Genomic DNA, 10,031 nt, shown 5'->3' with positions numbered 1-10,031 from the left:
TCTGCACACCTGACATGTGTATATATGACCGGTTCATACAGGGAGATTTAAATATATATTTATTATAACCTCTGCACACTTCTTCACTTACCACTATTTTAATGGTTTTAGGTCATAATATATATATTTTAGTAAGTTTTCCAAGTTTACAAAATCGTTTCAGTTGGTTTTTAATTTTTTTCACAGTTAAATAAAATGTTTGGGTTTTTTCACATCTAATTTTAGTTTAGTTGTAGATTACAATAATAACGTTGGGTAGCACAGAGACCTGAAGCCAGCCATAGAAGCACAGAACTCTGTGTGGCATCCGTGGAAAAGTCTTTAATCTGTGGCCACCGTCTCTGCCTGTAATCTGGCAGATCATCTTGTGTACTCAAGATTAATGCTGATTGAAGGCAGGTTGCCTAAATGTGTCGCGTGACGCTCATCACTGATTACTTTGAGTTCAATTAGGAGTTTGTTTCCCCTCCTAGATCACCTGAAGCGCGTCTGCGATGTGTGTGAGCATGCTCGCTGGTGTTTGATGCGTGTGTGTTGTTTTAACAGGGCAGCAGCTGCTAAAGGCAAGGGAGGGCATCCAGTATGCCAGGGGAGAAGATCGGAGCATTGAAACTCTGAAGAGAAAGTTCGATGACTACTGTTCGGTGCAGGAGGTCCCCTACGAACACAACCCCTTCTTCACCTGTGTGCAGAGAGCAGGTTTGTTTCCAAAGGAGTCGTCAGTAAAGCTGAACAGTTAACGCTGTCAGTTAACAAGATCTGGGCATAATCTCACACAATTTTCAGACGTTTTATAGTCAAGATGAACAGTTTAATGGAGCAAATACTCATCTGAACGATTAATATTGAAAATAAGCTTGAGTTGCAGCTGCAACAGTGGAGAAATTTCACGATGCCGGATGAAGACTAATAAGAACATAGACAACAACATCTGGGCTTTGATGGTGCTCTTTAAAGTCGGAGCATATGATGGTGCAGATTGAAGGATTGTGTTAATGTAGATAAACAGACTGTAATGAAGAAGTTGCTGTCAGCAATTAGCGCTGGGTGCTGAGTTGATGAGTTCAGTTGGGGAGAGAGGTTTAGTCGCGTCCATCGGACTCAGCTTTTCAGAATAAGAGATTTGCTGGAATGTTTTAGTGAGTTTTACCCCAAAGAAAAACTCCTTGGTTCAAATTTAAATATTTATTCTCCACTTGTGGTGTCAGAGATGAGACGGCAAAACTTGGACCCCCTGGAAGACCCAGACTACACCCTGTTTGTGCGCGTGCAGGACCTGGAAGGAGCTTCGCAGAATGCGCTAAGTGGAAACAGCAGAGTCCAGATTGCTGTGCAGCAAAACCTGTGGAAGAATCCCGGACCCATACGCATTAGAGAAAACTTAGAGGAAACATACCCACTAACCATTGCTAAGGTGTGCTGAGATTCATATATTCATACTCCTAACTGCATCTCATCTTTATCCATCAACTGACCATCCTAGTCTGGGCCCTGCCTGTCTCTCTCTCTCCATCCAGGTCCAGTCTAATGACCCTGATGCCAGATACGTACTGGTCCAGAAGGAGCGAGAGCTGAAATTCCCCTTTGAGATCACACAAAATGGAGAAATAATGGTGACAGAGAAGCTGGACAGAGAAAGAAAAGAGAGGGTAGATAACACATTTGTTCAATAAGTTATATAAAAATAAAGACGCACTTCTAGGAGTTTTTCTTGAGCTTCAGTTGGTTACGTTTCCAGTTCATCCTGGTGGTGCTCGCAAAGGATGAAAATGACAACGAAGTGGATCCACCCATGGAGATTTACGTGTTGGTGGACGATGTGAATGACAACGCACCTGTGTGCGATGAGGAGACTGTGTTTGAGTTCCAGGAGAATGAGCCTGTAGGTAAGGATGCCTCCGTCGAGGTGCGCAGCATCCATATGGGTGGTGGTTTCTTCACAGGCAGCCTGTTGAATTCAAGAATATTTCCAATTTGTAAAAAAGTTTTTTCGAAGTTTCATGACAGACGTGAGGGATTCTCACTGCATCTCCTTATTCCAGGTGGCCTCGTAGGAGAGCTGCTGGCTCATGATAGCGATAAAGAAGGGACGCTGAATTCTGTTTTGACTTACACCATCTTGTCCCAAAATCCACCCACCGCCTCCAAAACCTTCTCCATCGATGAATCTTCTGGAGCAATTCGTACACTGCACTTGCTGCGGCGAAGGGAAAATGCGGTCTACAACCTCAATGTCCGAGTCAGTGACGCAGGTAACATACTGTATGAAAGCACACCTGTAGGCTGAGTTTAGTTAACGTTTTTAACTTTGGATGAAGTTTTTATGGCTTTTCTCTCACAGATTTCAGCACAAATTGTAAGGTTGTCGTCAAGGTCATTGACGTCAATGATGAGCTGCCCAAGTTTGAGAAGAATGATGTAAGTATGGGAACCTTTCGAACGCTGGCTCTTGTTCCTCATTCTGACTGGCTGGCATTGTTACTGTGTCTGTTTCTGTGTCCGTATGCAGTACGGCAACGAGACTCTGGCAGAGGACACTCCTCTGGGACACACACTTCTGACCATCAAAGCGACAGATAATGACGACCCAGACACCGGCAGCTCGGAGATCCAGTTCATCATCTCTGAAGGAAACACCGACGACGTCTTTGCCGTGGAAACCGACGGCAAAGGTGTTGGTTATCTGGTTCTGGCTAAGGTGGTGATCTCCATTCTCTCTGTTTCATTTCTTGCAAACTTTGATCTTTAAGTAGCTGCTCCAACTTTTCTGGTCCCTTTTAAATAGTTCAGATTATTAAATTCTCGTGATGGAGTTTTTTGTTGTCTTTGTATCTTTTTTATATTTTTGCTTATAATTGTTGAAAATGAAAGAGCTGAAGCTAGTAGTCATCATGCATGTAACAGCAACATTAGAGTTTGGTCATATATGATTTTATGGCCATAGTAAATGATCCTTGTTTACCCCTAAACCTGCATGTCCATATAACTCATTTGGATTTTAGTGCTTTTCAACACTCTGTTGTAAACTTTCATCATCATCTCTGCCTCTCTTTTCTTTTGTGGTTCCTCTAAAACCTTTTTTTCTCCTCCTTCCTAACAGCCTCTGGACTTTGAGACCTCTCCCAGTTACAGGCTCCAGATTGATGCTCGTAACCCAGAGCCACTGATGGAAAGTCTCAAGTATGGCAGCGAGTCCACCGCCTTTTTCTCTGTGTCGGTCATCGATGTAGACGAGGCTCCAAAGTTCAGCATGGACATCCTGGATGTGACCATATATGAAAACATCACCAAAGGATCCGTGCTGCTCACTGTGCATGCAAAGGACCCAGAGGGCAAAGAGATCGGGTAAACACACCAGTGACTGCACAGTGTCTGGGTCCTAAGTACTTAAAAAGTTGTAGCTGTTTAAAGATTTAGTGAAAGCTGCTACATAATACAGGAAATATACACAGTGTACAGGAAGATGCAGCTAAGAGTAATGCCCCTCTACCTAATGCCAGGGGTTAAGGTATGTGTAACATTTTAAGTCAAAACTTGTGTTGCAATTTTTTTTGTTGTTACAATTACACTGTATTCCCAAAAGTATTCACTCATCAGCCGTCATACTCAAATGAACTTGAGTGACATCCCATTCTTAATTGATAGGGTTTAATATGATGTCAGCCCACCCTTTGCAACTGTAACAGCTTTAGCTTGTCTTGGAAACAAGTGTTTACAGGGAATTTGTGAGGTCAGACACTGATTTTGGATAAGAAGGCCTGCCTCACAGTTTCCACTGTAATTCACCCCAAAGGTGTTCTTGGGATCAGGTTGAAGTCAGGACTGTGCAGGCCAGTCAAGTTCTTCCACACCAGCCCCACTCATCCACATCTTTATGGACCTCGCTTTGTGTACTGGTGTGCAACCATTTTGGAACAGGACAGGGCCATCCCCAAACTGTTCCCACAAAGTTGGGAGCATGAAATTGTTCAAAATGTGTTGGTATGCTGAAGCATTAAAAGTTCCTTCATTAGAACTAAAAGCGCAACTCCTGCAAAACAGCTCACATGTTGGCCCAATGCAGTCAGACAAGTACTGTTCTCTTGGGCACTGCCAAATCCATTACACGAAGCTCTCTTTGCACTGTTCTTGAGATAATCTGAAGGCCACATGAAGTTTGGGGGTCTGCAACTAACTCTGCAGAAAGTTGGTGAACAATGTGCACTATGCACCTCAACATCGTCTGTCCTGGCTCTGTAATTGGATTGCTCTTATTCCCAACTTTTATTTAATACCGCTAACAGCTGACTGTGGAATATTTGGTAGTAAGGAAATTTGGTAGTAGGATCTTAGCACGGTACCACGCTGGAATTCACTGAACTCCTGAGAGCGACCCACTCTTTCAAAAACGTTTGTAGAAACAGTTTTCATGCAGTCAGTGCTTGATTTTATACCCGTGGCCACGGAAGTGATCGGAACACCTGAATTCAATTATTTGGATGGATGAGTGAATACCTTTGGTAATATAGTGTATATTTCAGTTTTGTGAAACTTTGTAGAACAGAAGCAGCTGAGAGAATTCCTGATTTTACTTTAATAAACTTCCTCCACAAAGCGTGGTCTAAAAAACAAAGTTTCACTTCTTTCACACAGTGCATTGCTTTTCAAAACTGTTTTTCCTTAACTGATCCTAATCTTCCTCTTAGCTGATGCATGAAGTGGCTGGATACACCACATGCAGCGCATTGATGGCTTTGGCCTTGTTGAGCACTGACTGCTAGTTTGAATTATCCTCTTCTCTGACTACCACATGTACAGAAAACAGACCATTGATTCGTTTTGACTACCGATGTTTCCCCTGGCCACCAGCTCAGTGTGCGCTTCATCATTGACTGTGCCAGACCGATGATTGATGATTGTGTTTGTGTGCAGATATAAGCTGGACGGTGACACTCAAGGCTGGCTGGAGTTGGATGCTGCCACAGGAGAGATCAGGACCAAAGAAAAACTGGACAGAGAGAAGGTGGACTCGTTCAAAGTCACTGTCACTGCCTTCGAAAAGGGTGAGAGAAGACACTGCTCTACAGCTTTTCCTTTATAGGCCACACAGTGTGAGACACATCGGCTAAAATAGTTTGAAACACAATAAGAAACATCTGCATACAAACACTTTCATTACCTTTCAGAAGCTCCTGTAGATCTTCATGTGTTTAAGGCTTTTGACCATTAAATACTGACCGCTGCTCGCCTTTATAAAACAAACTACTTGTGGGTGAGACCACATTTTTCATACTCTCTGATATTCCCTCTGAAGCCAACCCGGAGAAGGCCACTGAGCGTGACCTGCATGTAAGGCTGTTGGACGTGAACGACAACGTCCCCAAACTGATGGAGACCCAGGCCTTCATCTGCATGAAGAATCCCAAACCTGTTCTCATAAAGGCCGAAGACTCAGACAGCGACCCTTTCTCCCAGCCGTTCACTTTCAGCTTTGGCACCAAAACCGGGAAATCTCCCAACTGGGAGCTGAACCAAGTTGACGGTACGCTTACATCTGTAATGTAAAACGAAAAACATCAAACTAAGATGTAAAGACGCACGTTTCTGTGTTCAGCTTAGAACATTTTATGTGTTTTTCTTTGTGTGTCACACAGATACAACAGCTGAACTGAAACTGAAGAAACCACCAACTCAAGATAAAACCTTCTCACTTCCCATTACCGTTAAAGACAAAGCAGGTGTGGGAGTCCCACAGGCATTTGAGGGTGAGTCCCATTTGTAAGCCTTACTTCTGGCAATATTCTACAGTCACGGCAAGAAAGGCATCCCTTCTAATGTTTTACACACCAGGACATAAAAAAATGTAGTTCTTATAAGGTTTTAAAAAAAAATCAGGAAAATCCAAAATCACGCAACATGTTCATTAATTATTCCACATAATCTACACCAAAATGCAGAAAGAGTGTGTGAAAGTCCTTCCAAACAAGCCACACTTCTTTTACTTTTACATTTAACATGCTAAATGAGACCTGTATAGTCTTTTTTTTATTATTTCCTGATTTCTAAAATCTTAATTTAGAGTTTAATCTGGGTGTTTTTTCTTTTTACCATAACTGATTATCTGCATCAGTGCCCAGTTTAGTGCTGTATCCAGTAAATCACCCAGTTCATCATAGGCTGCTGATAGAAAGCTAAAAGTTAGGAACAAAATAAGGAAAAGTTGATGATATTTTAGTGTAATCAGCTGGCCCGTCATACTTTACTTTCCATTTTGTCTCCTTCACAGTGAAAGTATGTAACTGCACAGAGCTGGGCTACTGCTACGTTGCACCAGAAGGAGCGGCGCTCAGTTATGGAATGGGACCCACCATTGGGATCCTGGCTGGCATTCTGGGATTCTGCGGTAATTCTAACAAACCCCAAAATAAATCTGTTGTCTGATAAAACCAAGTTTCACACAAACCGTTAGACTGTCCAACAGTGTCAGTGTGAAGTTTTGTGCTCCAGTGACTGACTTCTGTTTTATGTCTCCTCCTTTCGCAGTTATCGTGTTCGTTGTAGTGATCAAACGCATCAACAAAAAGAGCCAAAGAAAAGCCCAGACCGAAGGGGACGAGAGGAATGCCATGATGTAGACACGACGCAGATGGTTTCCGAGTCTCTTATTTATATGTGCCAGTAACACAAATCAGAAATTAGCCTCCAAGAGATCAACAGTGTGTACAATGTTTGAGATAGGAGGAAAATTCTCCAACCAGAGCCTTAAACCTGTCTTCCTGCTCGGTCCTTATCTTAATTATAACTTAGATTCTTAAAACCAGACTAGACTACACACACAACTTGGGATTATTTAGATTTAAATTCTCACCTGCCTATTAAATAAGACAGGACAGGTACACTGACCCATAAAATATCTGTGGTAAAATACTCCAGGTCTGAAACTCAAATGAGTCCTCGCACATCTACTTTAGCTTATTTTATTATATTTACAACATGAACATTATTAACAAATGCTGTGCATCCCTTAATTAATCTGTTAGGTGGTCCCATGCTAATCACTCATTTGTTGAATAAATATATTGTGATTTCACTGCCAGACTCTGGCCGGTTCATTAGCTATTTCATCATCTCCCACCATTTAATTATATATATTTTTTGGGCCCAGACACTTTGTGTGTTACTCTCTTCTCTACCTTGACTGTAACAGCTAACCATTAAACGTTGTTTAACATCAAACTCAAACAGATCACTTGTGTCACGAACAACTTTGTTGTTTTTTTTGTTTTTTTTGTAAAGTTCGTTTACTGCTCTGTTTCTCAATAAACGACAAAAACTGGGGACCACTTTGGTTTTCACGGCATCGTTTTTTCCCCCTACACATCAGGGCAGACATGTGGTGCAGCAGGTGATGGGTGACGTAAGGTACAGTATGTGTGCTATACAGTATCTCTGTCCTGTGGAAGCCCGGGGTTGGGATTGCTCTGCTTGTACTGTTGCGTCCCCCATCCTCCTTCCTGCTCATCTGCCGCTGAGCAGTCAAGGCCACGATGCTGCCTCAGAGAGCGATGCTCTGACTCATCTCTTTGTCAGTGGGAGACGCAGATTGTTGACGGTGCTGAAAGGGGCATGGCATGATTTCTCTTTTAGCTTTTATGCAACACAAAGTGGTCCAAACAAGCACAATACTTACATGTGAGAGCTGAAGGTGGGGATCACATGTGCTGCCATGAATATTGTATCCCTCCGATTCATGTGCCATGTTTTTGTGTGTGTGAGTCATCGAACAGCCTGTTGCAGATACCAAAATCCAAACGGGGGAGTGGGCTGAGCTTCATCTTTCATGCTGATGAGGATGAACTTGGCGTGGACCCTTTTCAGTGTTTATGTCTGCACTCTCTCCTTGTCGGTATCCCAGCAACACTTTCCACAACATACACACACATGGCTCACACACAAACACACACACTCATACAGAGCTGGGGGGAGAAGTTCAAATGTTGAGGTACAGAGGAGACGAGGTGGAGGGGCAGACAGTTGGACCTAACGGTGTGAATGATGATGACCACCTCTGGATATCAAGCCTCACCATCAGCACACACCCACCCACACACATGTTAAAGTCCCTACTCTACAAGAGGAGCCTTTTCCCCTAATATAGAAGAATTATATTGATGTGTTCCCGCTTAAATCAGCTTATTTGTACTGCACATGTATTCCATAAGCCTAAATCAAACATAAAATCAACTTTAGTATGATGCCAGCTGTCTAATAAATCAACTATATGTGTATGAAAACATTCAAAGTACCGCAAAGTATGAATATCTGCTGCCAAAGAAGTTAATAAAAATGTCTGTGTGGGTATTCCATACATACATATGTAAGTGCAAGTTTCTCCTTTATTTCTTTACAAGCCCCGAACAGAAGTTCACCTGCTTCCTGCTTCAAAATTTCATTCATTGCTAATCTAGCTCCACTCTTAGCGCTGGATAGGATTGATTTAATTGCTTGCCTCTGTTGTAATACTGCACTCTGGTGAGTCAGTTTTATTATGAAGGGTGATTTGCATTATAATTTCCGTAAAACAAAGGCACTCACTCATCATTTACACACTAATCTGGAAATAACGTCCTTGGAGCAGCGGAAGCAACGTGTGTGACTGACCAAAAAACGCAGAGGTGTTTATTTCCAGTAAAGTGGCTAATGTCACCTATGCACACGAGTTCTTCCAGACACCCACTGAGTGTGAGCGCAACAATGAAATAAAATGCTTATACAGTAAGGCATTCATCTCTCACTGACTCTTTGTGACATAGCAATTCAGTTGACACACCCGTTCAGAACAACAGTCTCCTCAAAGTCCTTTATATTGAAAGGTAAAGACAGAAAGCCCAACAATCAGATGACTCCATGTGAGTAAGCACTTGGTGACAGTGGGAAGGAAAAACTCCCTTTTAACGGGAAGAAACCTCTCTGGCAGAACCTGGGGGTGAGAGCAACAGCTGCTCCTGGACAATTGTACATCAGGGTTTGATGACACAAGCCATGCTGCAATGTTCACGACCCAGTCACACAGCGTGTTGTACCCTGGAGGCGGGGTCATTATCATTCCAAGTCTTAAAAACGCTGAAATCGTTTTATGGCGCATCCAGTGTAGTAACAACTTTACAAGGCTGCTGTGTTAGCTTGTGCTTGTGTGTTCAAGGATCTTATAAAGGATTAACTAAAAGCAAGTAAAATGCAGATTTATACAAATAAAGATTTTATAAAATCATTACTACAATCCTCTTTTAATATGTTGATCTTCTCCATGTGAAAGGAGTGGGGGGAAAAAAATCAGAAGAAAGATTAAAATTTTGATTTATTTTAATCACAAGCTACCAAAAAAGAAGAAGATATTTTTGACTTTTGCATCTGAATGCTGCATTGCTCACTTCATTAGGTCCAGCTTGGTAATACCAGATTGAAGCTTCTTTTGCTTCGGAGCAGCTTTAATTATTCATGGCACTCAGAAATACTGAACTTAAATACTCAAACCAGCCCATCAGGAACCAACAACTTTGCTGGGTTCATAAAGAGTTAAAATCATTCAGTTGCTCCGTTTCAACTACAGCAGAGCACCCTGATGTGTCTACATGCCTAAATGCAATGAAGTTGCTGATTCATCAATATTTTCATTAACGAGCAGTTGAACTGGTGTCTCTACTGAAGCTGGCCCAAGTGCATCTGTTAACTTATAGGACACAGCTGTAGCACAAATCTCCGACGACAGCGTAGCGACAGGTTTGTGTTGTAGTTTAACCTCCTCTGGCCTCTTTTTGACACTTGGCCTGTTTGGCGCAACAGCACCACCTAGTGGCAGCAAACACAGTAAAGCTCCAACTGTCCCATGAGCACTGCGCCACATGTAACATTTAACCTACCTGTGTGTATAGTGACGACACACCTGAGGCACACTGACCTTCCAGGTGTTTGAAGGTCAGAACCTTCCTGGCTGAAGCACTATTCTGGTGGCCTTCTTTGTATAACCCAAAACAAACCGAACAGTGCCAGGA

At 42.5% G+C, this 10,031-nt stretch overlaps 1 protein-coding gene across 1 annotated transcript in view; it reads left to right on the top strand.

Moving 5' to 3' along the window:
- Positions 1-6,976, top strand: part of cdh17 (cadherin 17, LI cadherin (liver-intestine)) — a 12,617-nt gene extending 5,641 nt beyond the window's left edge. The window contains exons 6-18 of the mRNA XM_005738576.1: positions 547-699; positions 1,209-1,414; positions 1,518-1,649; positions 1,739-1,886; positions 2,043-2,252; positions 2,342-2,418; positions 2,510-2,698; positions 3,101-3,345; positions 4,912-5,042; positions 5,294-5,521; positions 5,634-5,744; positions 6,266-6,382; positions 6,523-6,976. Coding sequence (XP_005738633.1) covers positions 547-699; positions 1,209-1,414; positions 1,518-1,649; positions 1,739-1,886; positions 2,043-2,252; positions 2,342-2,418; positions 2,510-2,698; positions 3,101-3,345; positions 4,912-5,042; positions 5,294-5,521; positions 5,634-5,744; positions 6,266-6,382; positions 6,523-6,614 — 2,039 coding nt within the window. The 3' untranslated portion in view covers positions 6,615-6,976. The remainder of the gene's footprint in view (positions 1-546; positions 700-1,208; positions 1,415-1,517; positions 1,650-1,738; positions 1,887-2,042; positions 2,253-2,341; positions 2,419-2,509; positions 2,699-3,100; positions 3,346-4,911; positions 5,043-5,293; positions 5,522-5,633; positions 5,745-6,265; positions 6,383-6,522) is intronic.
- The last annotated feature ends 3,055 nt before the right edge of the window (positions 6,977-10,031 follow it).

The sequence above is a fragment of the Pundamilia nyererei genome, unplaced genomic scaffold (genome assembly GCF_000239375.1).
Source record: "Pundamilia nyererei isolate P.nyererei 1_Seehausen unplaced genomic scaffold, PunNye1.0 scaffold00084, whole genome shotgun sequence".
Classification (NCBI taxonomy): Eukaryota; Metazoa; Chordata; class Actinopteri; order Cichliformes; family Cichlidae; genus Pundamilia; species Pundamilia nyererei.
Note: the sequence above shows the minus strand (reverse complement) of the source record. Positions and strands in the feature narration are given on the sequence as shown.